The sequence below is a fragment of the Rhinichthys klamathensis genome, unplaced genomic scaffold, assembly GCF_029890125.1.
Source record: "Rhinichthys klamathensis goyatoka isolate OS25496 unplaced genomic scaffold, OSU_Roscu_1.1 h1tg000068l_1, whole genome shotgun sequence".
NCBI classification, from domain to species: Eukaryota; Metazoa; Chordata; class Actinopteri; order Cypriniformes; family Leuciscidae; genus Rhinichthys; species Rhinichthys klamathensis.
In genome coordinates, this window is record NW_026606611.1 from 1,185,273 (window position 1) to 1,199,400 (window position 14,128).

Sequence of the window (14,128 nt, forward strand, 5' to 3'; positions counted from 1 at the left end):
CCCAGGTGAAAAAGACGTAATGGTAAATGTATTAAAATGCATTATAGTATATTTGTATTGTAAAAACATACTCAAGTACATTTTTAATACATTTAGGCTGCGTCTTTTTCCACATGGGTAGTAACGAAACAGCATTCTAATGGTATTTATAACATTCTTGATGGATGGATGGATAGATAATTTAAAAAGCCTAGGCCTTATATTATTAATAATAATAATATTGAAGCTGTTTGTTCTTTCAACTATCATAATACACATTTTCCTGTATTTTGTACATATTAGATAGAGTTTCTACGCCATGAAGCATTAAAAAGACTGACGTCAATAAAGCAGCAACAATGCCTTGGCGCGCGCGCTCTCTCTCTCTCATCTCGTGCGCAGGGAAACCCCAAATCAACCTCCGCGTGATGGCGGTATGAGGCAGTCCCTGCAAGCCAGAGCGTGGGAGTTCCTGTCTTCGCCATGTCGGGGTGGTGCTGCAACTCGCTGAGGATACCCTGAACCGAGCAGAAGTCTCCCAGCCCCCCTCCTGCTGCTGCTGCTCCATCCATCCATCCATCTATCTGTCTACCCATCCGCCCCCACACGGCACCAGGCAGAGTCCAGCATCCCCAGCATCACTGTTTCCCCCGGATCAGCTGCGACACATCTTTCCCTCTGACCGACGGTGGACCGAGGAGAGACGCACCAAGTGATGCGGCTTCTGCAGCCCGCGCATCCCGCAGCACCGAAGACCTCACGCTCACCCGTTAGGAGTAGGCGCACTTTCCCCGTTATCTACAACAACCCATGAGAATGTCCAGCACAGACATCATGGGTTTAAACCCTACCGACCGCGTAATCAAATGTAAGTGCATTGTTGTTATGTTCTTTATTAATCATACTCAGCACATTTAAGCATGCAGCATTATGCGATTGTGAATGGTTTGCGATGATTCTTTTTCTATGATGATGCACTGTAAGGTTTTGAAAACGTGATAATTAATGCATCAATGATTGATCAGTGATCAAATGATGATCAGAAGGTGTGTTTGCATTAAAAAAACCTCTTTCTTTTCTTTATGAGATTGGCAAACCCATTAAGGCTCCCTATATGCTCAGTGATGCTGATGCAGGCGAGATATGGCAATCCATTTGAACATTTATTCCTTGAAACTAACATCTATAATTATGTTATTAATTGCAAGTAATTCATAGTATCTTTTTCAGTTCTGCGTCATTAACCTCATTATATAGGCTAGGCTACTAATTCTTATTCTATAGTGACTAGCATTAATGCTCATTCATCAGAATCTAGTCCTTGTTTTTTGCAATCAGTCACTATCTCAAAAAAGCAAAGTAAAAAAAACACTGTTGTTAACTGATAAGAATTATTACTTACAACTTGTATACCAGTGACTCAAAAAGATGTAGGGTACAACGGGGCTAAAGGCGCACCAGGGTAAAAGGCGCATTTGATTATATTCTCCTCTAAACCACTAGATGGCACAAACACTTGCCACAGAAAAACCTTGCCTTTCCTATTAAAACATCCTCTTTTCAAGATGCACGTGGAAATTTGGCTGCGATTGCGGGCAGCAGCACAAAGTTGACTCTATGCTAAATTGATCTAATATTGATTGTTTAATGAGAATCGATAAAATTATTGTCTATATTTTGATACAAAGGTCTTGTCAATGATTTTCAGTTTTGTTCAAAGTAAATAAACTAGTTTTTCAATAATGGGAGAATATGTAAAAGTATGGTATGGAGTAAAAAAAGCCCCTGCTGTTGGGGTGAAAGGCACAATAATTAACATAATAATAAATAGCTGGCTGACTTTTCCATTTGTTGACATGACATGGTTAAATATATGATAAAAAATATATATTAAATTGGCTGTCCACCTTAGAGATAATCACCATATTTATAATGAAATCATCATGTTTAAAAATATACATGATATTAATCATACAATAAAACATATTTATTGTTACTAAAATTCTATATTAAATTTGAATGGATCTCATTCAATGCTTTCAGAACCTTTAGTTTTTTTTTAAAATAATTTTGTTTCTAAATTTTAAAATGAACGTATTTTAATGAATTTTAATATTTCTATTGAGCAAAAAGGAATTATTTTATTTATCAAAATAAATAGAAATGAATACAAACTTTGCTAAAGTGATTGTTTTGAACAAGTATTAACTTAGACATTATTAAAAACATATTATTTTTAGCCAAAGTATTTGTATCTTTTAACCTGGGCAAAATGTAGGCTATAAAAAATATACATTTATACGATTTTTAAAGAAACAAACCACTTTTATGAGATAATTCTGTTGTTCCATTTCTTCAATCATACATTATGGGCGACGGCGTAGAGAAAAGCACATTTTTCTTAAGGTGTGCCTGTTTAGCCCCATTGTACCCGTGCAGTAATGTGAAGCTAGACACTAGTAACTAATGGAATAAGTACTTGTATCTACAGTATATAACTTTTACACTGAATTTATGCACATAGCAATTAAAAATAAATACAAGAAACATAAATCTAGACAAACGTTTTAAATAATAAATGGTAAACCGGCTTGCCACATATGTGGAGCATCGATGGCTGCGCGCGCCTGCTGGCGGATAGATGAACTGTTATACAGTGCCAGGTTACCCCAGAGAGAGAGAGAGAGAGAGAGAGAGAGATACAGGGGGGAGGAGAGCAAGAGAGAGATTAACATCTCGATCCAATGAAATATTTTTGGCAGTTTGAGGATGACAGCGAAAGGACGACTTAAAGGTAGCGTGGCTTTTGCATTGCATTCCTGCATTATTGTATGCATCTCCTTGTGCTCGCCTATACGCATCTTTTACTCCAATGTCAGTGCGCGCGCTTGTCGGATAGCAGCACTCGGATAACGAGATGATTGTTAACTTATCGATTGTGCGTGTAATTATGTAAAATGTGCAATGCCTCGAGCCCTTGCATGCCTCTTGTCATGCGGGGGAAATGCGCTGAGATGCTCGCAATGTCAGCTCGTGCACTGACATGGACATCCTTGCATAGATGGCCTATGAGGGTATGTTAGTCTATCATTCCGAAGCAGTTTATCGATTCGTTGGTACAGCGTTACACACTGTAAACAAGGCTGCACACAGAGGATGCTCTGCATCTAGTGCCTGCAGAAATCCCAAAGGCATAAAAGCTAAACGTTATTGCAGGAAGCAAGTTGCATTTCAGTGCATTGCAGTACTATATATTTCATGTGATGATGATGAGTAAATACGTTAATGCAAACCCATCATAAATGGCAATACCAATCAGTGCTTACAGCCATTTTTGTATTTAGTTTTTGCAAGAAAAAAATATATGATAAAATAAAACCCACAAAAAAGGCCATAAAGAGAGGATGTGGGCATTAGAGCATCACTGGATGCTGGGATATGTGGATGTGGATGTATAGTGTGGGCGGTTAGTAGAGAGAGGGGTTAATTAGACGTCAGCGATGGCTGTGCATGCTCAAAAGCTGCCTGAAGGCATCTGTTTCCTGTGTGTATGTGATCAACACTGGAATTTGTTTGGATTATGGAAGACAATAAGAGCGGACAGGGGAGGCATGCTTTGGACCACCGTACTGTGTAGAGCAAGGGACGTTTGGACAGAGAGAGAGAGAGATGTGGTGGGTATTGTAAAGGGCTTTTCCTTAACCCTGGAGTGTGGCCGCCTGTAATTATTTAGCAACATATGCCATTCTGCATTAAATAATCATAGTGTGGCATATGTGTCACATTTATGTAATATTAACCGTTAGGTATGCTGGGTTATAAGCTTTCGGGAAGGTCTGTGTGAGAGCGTGTCCAGAAGCTGGTGTACGAGGAAAGCAAAGCAGCTGGTGTGAAGGTGAGAAAGGTATTAGGATGCAGCTGAAGTGTGAAAATGCTTGATTGTTCAGGAAACCTTTAGGGGAAAAGTATCCTGTGGTGTATCCATGATACAGTGTATAAGATGGTAATACCATGGTACTTTCATATACTGTATATGTGCATATATTGCATGGTATTTACATATACTCCAATGTAGGCCAAACAGTACTATTGTATTACCATAGTACATCATGTCCAAAAATCAAGAAACATGCTACCATGTTTAAAAAAGCATGACGTTACAACGGTACGGGTTTGTTACACTTAAAATGTACCAAAAAGCACCATGGTACTTCCATGATATTTTGGACATGCACAATTGTATTACCATGGTATTCTTTGAAGTACCATGTATACCATGGTACATGAATTTCAGTGCTATGATATATTTCAAAGTACTGTAATATTATTATTATTATTATCTGAAACCATCACTGCACAATGGTATTGCCACACTACTTGTTTGTAAGGCTTGGAATATTTATTGAGAACTATTTGCACAGGACTGTAAAAATATCTTGGTATTACCATGATGATGATACAAATAAGAAATATACTGTACTATGGTGCATGCCCAAAAACCTGCCAATCCCATTGCATTTCACTTAAAAAGCATGATCATGCTATAGTATTTTAGTGAAGATGTTGTGTTTGGGATAATTATGTACTTGCTACTCCAATAAACTTCATGGCATTACCATAATATTTTGTATGTGTCCTAGTCTTGAAACCATGGTAATACTATAGTAACCGTGTCCAATATGGGATGATTGATATAATTATTTAGATGTTGCTCCAATATAATCATAGTAATAGCTGTACCATGTCAAAAAAACCCCCAAAATATTACTATATTGCAGTGTCCAGAAAAAAAAAACATGGCAATACACTTGCATTGCACTTAACAAACATGATAATGGTGTTTTTAGTGAAGAAGATGGTGTGCTTGGGATAATTGGTTACATGTTACTCCAAGAAACTTCAAAGAATACCATGTCAAACAAAGTATTACCATGTTTTTTAAAATACATTTTAATCTACAAACTACGGTAATACTGTGGTACCAATGTCCAATATTTTGTAGTATGGAATGCTTGGCATTATTTAGATGTTGATCCAAGATATCATAGTATTACCATAGTCCATAAAAACATGGTAACACCATAGTACTTTTTGCAAATTTTTCTATAGGGAGTAGCAGAGTAAAAGTGGTGCATGGAAGATGACATGCTAGAGACACACAAAGTGAGTAAGCGAGTAGAGTGCTTGAGATGAATTTGCTCATTTCCACAAGTTATTATGCGCTGCATTCTCTGCGAGACAAAATGCGCCTCACTGCCATCTGTCTCCTGAAGGAATGTAGTAATGCGACAATAATGACTAGATTATTCTAATTGCATCATAGTGTATTTTTTATGATTGGTACTAATAGGTGTCCTTGGCCCCTAGGAGGTTTTAAAACAGAAATATATTATTTGCACGCAGTCAGAAATACACGTTCAAGGCATTATCGAAACGACTTCAAAGATCAACATTTTCTCCAGATTGTGTGTCTGTGTTAATTCATGCATGCCTCCTGCTGAGCACCGACACGCAACACGAGCGAGATGTTAAAGCCCGACACAGAATCTAAGAGAGAGTGTTGACATGAGCCTGGTGATAAATGAAACGGGAGCAGGTGAAAGAAAAGAGAGGGGGAATGTGTGAAAAGTGCGGAGGATGAGAAGTGGGAGAGACGGGGAATTAGGCACTTGACAGCAGATAGATGGATGGATGTGCATGCGCTTGTGTCCCAGCAATCTCTTTCTCTCGCACACAGGCAAACGTTAGGAATAGAATTCTGGAGCACTGCACACTGCACAGTATACACTGAAAATTGGCAGCTATTTAAAGTCACCATGAAATCAAAACTGATCAGTCTTTTTTTTAAATGGAATATTATAGTATTTATTATAAATGATTTATCCATGCACATCATTATTTATTTTCTTCAATTCATTGTAATTTTTAATCAAAATAATTTCCCCTCCCTCTCTTGTCTTCTCTGACGACACGGGGGCAGGGCAACCTGTCACTCACATGACGTCATAGCAATAGCAAACCACAACCAACCAAACAATTCCACACCTTACATTTTTTCTTGTTTGAGAAGCCGTTTCACTCGTATATACGTCACAATAGGGAAGAAAATGCAATCAAAACTTCCGTTTCATACCGACTTTAAGGAAAGTCAGTTCACTTGGCGGCCATCTTTGCAATATCTCCGGACAGCTGTTTCAGGCTAGCAAGACCAACTCCTATTTATTTGAATTCCAATTGAATTCCTTTGTATGGAAAGCCAGAGCTTCCAACGCCAATTTGCTCTTTTATTTAGAAGACAGGACTAGAATGCATTTTGTGCATTGCAGTTTCTTGTCACATGACCTCATTACATGCATGTTTAATCCTCATAGGATGTTCCTGTAGTCTGGAAGATAGCGATGTGATTGCGTTAATGTGTTCGTTTTAGTGATTTTGGTTGGGGTAAAAATAGATGCATTGGCCAATTTCAAAATTCTTTTGATTTCACTATTGACAAATATGTTTTAAAGTAAAAAATGCATATAGTTTTGTAATGGATGCTGGGAATGATGGGAAATGCTTTGACGCACAAGCCTGTTGCTTCAAGCGCCTAAATGAGCACGCTTTATCGCTCTTCTTTATTTAGAACGCACAAAATGTGCAGAAATAAAAAGCGTACAGAAAACCTTCACAATTACTTATTATAACCAATACGTAGTAGTTTAATAATTAGTTTCCACCATGATTTATAAAATTTACATGCCCCAGCTTTACGAATTGAAAGTGGTGTTCACGAATGCTCATTTTGCGAATACAATCATTCTTACATGACTTGAAGGCAGCATACAGTGAGTTATTTAGCATTTTTAATCAAATTTTAGAGCCAAGTTGAGCACAGTGCATTGTGGGATATAGTGCCCAGTGCATTGCGGTATTGTTGTTTACTGCACATTTTGGCAAATGTAGTTGAAAATGTGCATGCTTTATGCAGCATATATCCTGCATACTGCAGAAATAGTAAGAGTAGTATATTGTAGTATGCTATTTCCGAAAGTAGCCGGGGTCACACACTACGGTTCTGCTTTCATGCATGTGAGAATGCCTTTTATACATGACTAAAGTGCTGCCCATCTAACCAGATACTGAGCTAATCAACTTCATCGCCCACCTGAATGATGCAATGGAGAGAGAGCGGGAAAGAGAGAGAGAGGCAATCTCGCTTCAAATGTGGTGATACAGGACTGCAGGAGAATGATGAAAACTGTTTCCTCCCACACAGATGCACAAACACACACAGGCACACACATATGTTATGGGTCACTAGAGATGTTAACTTGAGCATGCACACACACCGATACATACAGATGTATGTGTAATAAAGAACGCTCACACGCTTGACAACCTTCACACACCGCTATCTATGTCTCTCTCTCACATGCACGCTGTAGGATGGTCATCTATGCCCTGGATAGGACTTCCGGCTCACCTTCCCTTACAAAAAAGAAGTTTATTCAAGTGTGCTTTAGTATACTTTTTTTAAACTAAAAATAAGAACGTAATATACTTTATATTCTGCTCAGAAATATACTTTATGTACTTCTCAGTGTCAGAGTTATGTTCATTTCATTGTGTTTCCCTTGTGTTTTCCTTAGTTGTCTGATTAGTCATTTAGTTCACCTGTAGTCTCATTAGTTATATTGTTATTTACTGTGTATATACCGGTGTTCACACCTGTGTTATCCTGTATTCCTGGTCCGTTCTCGTTTGTGTTATGTTGTGTGTAGTTTTGATATCTTCCTTTTCTCTTGAGCTTTGTCATTAAAAGACTGTTATCTTTTTGCTCCTTCGTCTTCGTCCTGTTTACACAAGCAAACCGTGACACTTTAGAAATATACTTAAAATTACACTTAAGTATACTTGAGTTATACAAGTATTGCCTATTTGGCCTATACTTGTACTCAATCTTTTGATCGAGATATACTTAAAAGTATAATTAAGTAGGCTATTCTACTTTTCATATAGTTGTACATAAACTTACACTGTTTGAAAATGTTGATTTGTAAAGAAAACAGATGTTTATAATTCTGAGTATCTGAATTTTTGTGTAGGCTAGTCCACTGGTAGTGTACATCAAATCTATTTGACTCTTTCCCCGCCATTGACTAAATTTTCAGGCTATCCGTGTTTTCACTGTAATGCGATGGGGCACTATTACACATCTTCTGAAAGAGTACAGAATCTCCAAATCAAAACACAGGTGAAGAAGAAGCAGAAACAAGCGATAAAAGATTGTTTATGCAAAAGTAAAATAATGCGATCATGAAAATGTAAACAGCATATAAGTAAAACTGCCTAGCGTTAGTGAATGAAATGTCGACCCATGAAGAGGAACCGACTGAAGCTTTGATGGACTCGATCTACTCCATTTGTGTTTTGATTATCGTTCCGGGCGTAGTCTTTTACAAAAATTATATTTTTTTCTGATTTTTTTGTTTAAAATGTTGCTTTTTTTAATAAAACTTTCAAGTGTTGATAAAAAAGCATGTATGAAGCTAGAATCAAATGTTTTTAAAATGGAAAGAGTTAAAGTACAGTTAAAGGTATATTTCAAGTATAAAACATTAATACCTAAATAGGAACATAATAGTATACTTAAAGTGCAAAAAAAATAAAATAAATAAATATAAGTATAATGTTATGTTCATTTAAAGAAAACTTACAAGTATCCTTGCAGTATTAAACTACTAAACTAGTAGTTTACTGAGAGTATACTTCTAAGTGTACTTTCATAAACTAAAAAATGTGCTACCAGTATTTGACTAGTAAACTATCATAAGTTTAACTTTAAGTTCACTAGTTGCAGTACAAACGAAAAACTTAGTTGTAAACTAGTTGCTGTTACACTTAAAGTATACTCAAAAGTATACTATTATACACTAAAAAGTGGGCCAATTTCGTCCCAAGTAGTATTGAATCAGTACACTTACAAGTATACTTCTTGTATATTGATATATACTTTCTACATAAAGTATATTTAAAAATTTACTTGAACTTTACTTAAGTTACTTGCTACTACATAGTTAATTACGTCATAACTTCCTAACAGCAAAATTCTGGCATTGTTCAAGTATTTACAAACCTGTATGTTAGCCTAGGGATGCACAAGAATCGAAACAAAAAATCAAATTCACACTAGCAGTGTGCAGAATAGCAGTGTGATTATCATATTGCAATGGCTGCGATTTAATTGAATAAATATATACGCGCTGTGCTTTTCAGAGTGAAGCGTGCCACTGTGTTCTTTGAAAGGCGAACAGCTCATGATGGTGTTTTCAGTGTCTCAGAACAGCTTGGTTTACAGTCAATTCTGCTTCACCTGAACTCCCCACACATGAAGCTTGGGTCACTTATAGTGTGCATTTGAAAATGCAATACACGCCAACAATTTTCCCAAACTTGTAATGAGAAGTGCTTATAAACCGGCTGTTGTCAACAAAAGAGAAGCGTTAAGGGCTCCCTGTGGTTTTCTACCCAAATTAATGTTTGATGGTTTAGCGTTTATAAGTGAAGAATTGAAGATTAAAGGTATTTTAATTGTACAGTTGTAATATGAAATACCAATTTTTTTTTATAAATACCTTTTTATTTTGCAGTGAAATATTATAATATTAATCATTTTTATTATAGTCATATTGATATATAATCACAACATTTTGGGGCCAAATTGTGCAGCCCAACAAATAAGAACAGCCAACCTGGTTCTTTACTATTATTATTATTATTATTAATAAATCAACTTATTAAGTTTGATATATCAACAATTTTTTATCAGAAAAATCGCAATAAGATTTTTATTCCTTCCTCATGCTGTTATTTTTGGCCATAAAGCAGCTTGAACATTTTTTTTTCAGCTAACAAAACATAACAACATACAGGTTTGTCATAACATTAATGTGAGTAAATAATGATTGATTATTAAAAATTATTTTATATTCATATATCTAAACACTGAATCTTTGGCCAAATTGTGCAGCCCTGTAACAAGCACAGCAAACCTGGAGATTTTTTTGTTTTACGCATTTTAAATTGAAATACTTTTTATCCGGAAATTCACAAATTGCAAAACCCTAACGTATATATGCTGTTATTTTTTCCATTTATATGTCTCGTTTTGGGTTCGAGAGACATCATACAGGTTTATCACAACACTAGGGTGAGTAAATAACAACAGATTGTTAATTTTTGGGAGAACTGCTACTTTAAACTGACTCTAGACCTGGAAGAGGATTCAGCAGGGTTACTGGCAGGAAACTGTAGGATATTCGAAATTATTAGTGCACAACACAGGAAGTGGACTGGGTTAAAAATAACATGCTGCCACATACAGATACCCATCCGTAGATCTGGTTCAAAACAGACTAAAGGTGAAACTGGGAGGAAGAGTGAAAAAGGAAGAGAGAAAGAATATGAGAGACTAAATTTAGCCTCTTTAACATAAATTCTTTGGGTGTAAGTTTGGAGCGCAGAGGACACACTGGATAGTGCAGAGACCTAATGAGGCCATGCGAAAGCAGGAACGCTTCTGTGATCCAGAAATCCAGAAGAAGGGATCTCGTAGACTGTTCATCCTGTATTTACTGCTGTATGACCTCATCACATCTGGCCTGTCAATCAACCCAGCTCACTCTGCTGATTGGTTCATTGGCCTGTTTGTCATCTCGCTTCCCGCTTTTGTGCACGTGCGTGCAGATGGCGCCTTCATGTGTGAAGCATGCATTAATTGTGCAACATCAAATGGCGCTTGTAAAAATCCCTCCGTCGAAGGCATGTGATGCTATGTTACCTTCTCCCAATCTGGGTCAATCGCTAACCGGCGAGTCTCCCTCCCTTTCTCTTATCCATCTCTTTAGTCAGTTTTCTCTGTTCCCATGCCTTTTCATTCTCTTTGTCTCATCTTTTTGCAGAATTATGGGATTGTCGTAGGACGTGGCGGCTGTATTTTTAAGACTCGCCTGTAGTAACAACAAAACACTTCTGTCTGACACGCAGCAAAATGTGTCTTCCATCGTTTTTAGGTCTCGGGGGCTGAAACAGAGCAGTCCCACGGTTGTGTGATCACAGGATGATGTATTTCAGATTGTCAGCAGTTTAATTACAGGATGTTGCAGTTAGTGCAGTGGAAGTGCTTCTAGAACGGCACCGTGGGTGTCTGATGGTCTTTGGTTGCTATATGCCGCTTCAGATCTCACTAGTTTGTTGTTCGACACCACAAATCTCTGAAATTCTCTGCCCTACTTCAGCCACCCCACCCCGATCACCCCCATAGCCAGAAGTGAGCAGCCCACCGACAATATCTGCAGCAGCAATGTTGTATTGTGCAGTGGGATCTCTAATTATCCAGTATGACCTCATTAGGAATATGGGAAACTCTGCTTCTGCAGAACTTATTGTCACCAGTACAAAGATGTGAAGGCTGAATATTTCCTCATATTTTAAAAAGATAGTTCACCTTAAAACAATAGGCGTCCTCATGTACTTACCCTGTCATTGAAAACATGATGTTTGCATTTCTTTAGAACACAAAAGTTTAAAAGTCATACAGGTTTGGAATGACATGAAGGTAAATTATGACATCATTTTCTTTTTTGCTCTCTCTTTAAGTTGTCATTAGCAAAGTGAACATAACCAGGTTTTCCCCAGTCAAACTTATTTGGCGAGCAAGAGTGCACACAATAACTACGCTAATGCTAGAACTGGAAAAAAGGGTTCAGAGTTTGGGATTTTGATACAGTTTTCATTCATTCAATACATTATTGTATTAGTGCATAATAAATATAACAAATTTACACTTGATATGGAAAGATACATGTTAATTGCTTTTGTGTTTCCTTTTCTCACCGACTCTTTCTCTCTTCCATGATGGAGGTGATCTTTGAAATTGAAAGATTTTTTTTTTTTGCAGTGGACAAGTGTTTATCCTCACTATATAATTTGCAAGTGACAACTATAACCTGACGTTTACAATGTAGACAGATTTTTTTATTAAAATGCTTTGCTGGGACTGTTGTATCATGTCACGCCATACTTGCAGTGGACCCATGGTGTCACACACTATGTAAGCATTACTATGTAATGGAAAACGGAGAGGTTTTCATTTGTAGATAAATAGAATAGTTTAGGGTTGGTACAATTTTTAAAAATGTTTTTTAAAGAAGTCTCTTTTGCTCACCAAGGCTGAATTAAAAAATACAAGTATATTGTCAAATATTATGACATTTTAAAAGAACTGTTAGTGTTTTCTATTTTAATATATTTGAATTTAAATATTTAAAATGAATTCCCCAAAGCCATTACTCAAGTCTGTTACATGATCCTTCAGAAATCTTCTTGCTCCTCAAGAAGTATTTCTTATTATTATCAATGTTTAATTATTATCAATGTAATGTATTATTATCAATCAACTAGTCAGAGGTCACTTTTCCAACAGAACTAGACTCTGTTACCAGAAGCCAATGATTATAGTTTATAAAGTTATAAATATGGATATTTTTCCTACAGAAACGCTTCGCTTCAGAAGGCAGGGGAACACGTGACATCAAGCAGGTGAAACTTTCATGCCCTTCGACCTAAAACCCTTCAAAAAAGAATAATGTTCAGCTAATGTGAGTCTTTATAAAAAAGGAGCGCTCATGGTGCTACTCCGCGTGTGGAAGTGAAACGCTGAGCTAGCGTGCCGATGGTTTCTCCTACAGCAAACCTTTGTGATTGTCTTCCCGTTTTTGGGGGTCAGGACGGGGTGAGGGCAGGAGTGAACGGTCAGGAAGGAAAGAGTGAGAGAGAGAAAGAGTGAGAGACTCTAGCACAGCTGTGACCTGAATGAGTCCCTCCTCTCGTACCTCTGGGGTCCGGGAACAAGCGCGAGCCTGTCAGCGGCCTACTTTCCCAAAGTATGATTCTAGGCCATTATCTGTGTTACCACTGGTGGGGCTCCAGCGGGCTCAATGGATCCGCAGAACAATCCTCTTCATTGCCTGTGAACGTGTGAGGGTGGCCCGGCGTTTGAAAGTGTTACTCTGACAGGAGCGTATCTTACAGTAAGGAGTCAAGGTGAGGTTGACTACTGGAAGCAGGAGGATAGAGAAAGAAAAAGGGAAAGATATTTTCAACCAAACACCTGCACATTATTGTTCTACTATGTTCATCACATTAACATTTCATTGTTAGTCCCATAAGGTTGTTTATTAGCATCAGTGGCTCCATGCATGGAGTCTTTCCATTCCACATTAGGTTCTTTATAGTGAAAAAAAGGTTCTTTAGATTTTTTTTAAATGCATTTCACACTAAGAAAAAAAAAAAGGTTCTTTTAAGAACTGTTCACTGAAAGGGTCTCTGGGAAACCAAAAAAAAAGGTTCTTCTATGGCTTTGCTGTGAAAACCTCCTTTTGGAAATTTCATTTTTAAGAGTGTAAGAAAATTAGTGATTGGTGTTTTGAACAGAAAAGGCGTGAAATCATTTTAAAGGAATATCCCGGTTCATCATAGGAGAGGAGCTCGCACATAGCCTGGGAAAACCCAAACAACTTCCGGCAAATTTAGATTTGCTCTGAAAGTTAGTCTGGCAAAGATCTCATTCAAGCCCATTTCCAATCCGTCGAAATCGAGGCACCAATCAGAAACGTTGGGGCGGGCTTTACACGATGACGACAGCGCTGGGATTTTGAAGCAGATTTTGTAGCCTACATTACACAGATGGATGCCGCCATCGAACATCACTCGTTCGAATCAGCTATCGCGTTCGTTTTAAGCGATTTGAACGTTTCCTTTTAGTTAAAAACCGAGCAAAGAACAACACTCGGAGATGTTTCTCCGCCGCTCTGCATACGTCATCTCCTTCATCGCTCTGATTGGGTTTAGGTCTATCCGCGACGTCCATTGGTGACGCCCCTCTGGAAATGATTTGTCTATGATGCTTTGCCAGACCATAACTCAGTTACAAATGAGAATGGTCTGGTTTTAACCAGGCTAGCTCGCACACATAATCGTAGAAAATTATTTGACAAAAAACTTTGTGAAACTAAGTGAAACTAACTTTTCTTAGAGACTAAATAGAAAGATTTTAATTTACACCATCACCGGATTTACATCGGTTCATCATTATTAAGGCCTATTC

At 37.5% G+C, this 14,128-nt stretch overlaps 1 protein-coding gene across 1 annotated transcript in view; it reads left to right on the forward strand.

Annotated features, from left to right (window-relative positions):
• Nucleotides 1-359: 359 nt before the first annotated feature.
• ppp3cb (protein phosphatase 3, catalytic subunit, beta isozyme) overlaps nt 360-14,128 on the forward strand; it is a 45,881-nt gene continuing 32,112 nt past the window's right edge. Inside the window, 1 exon segment of the mRNA XM_056250208.1 lies at nt 360-847. Within this exon segment, the coding sequence (XP_056106183.1) occupies nt 790-847 (58 nt within the window). The 5' untranslated portion in view covers nt 360-789.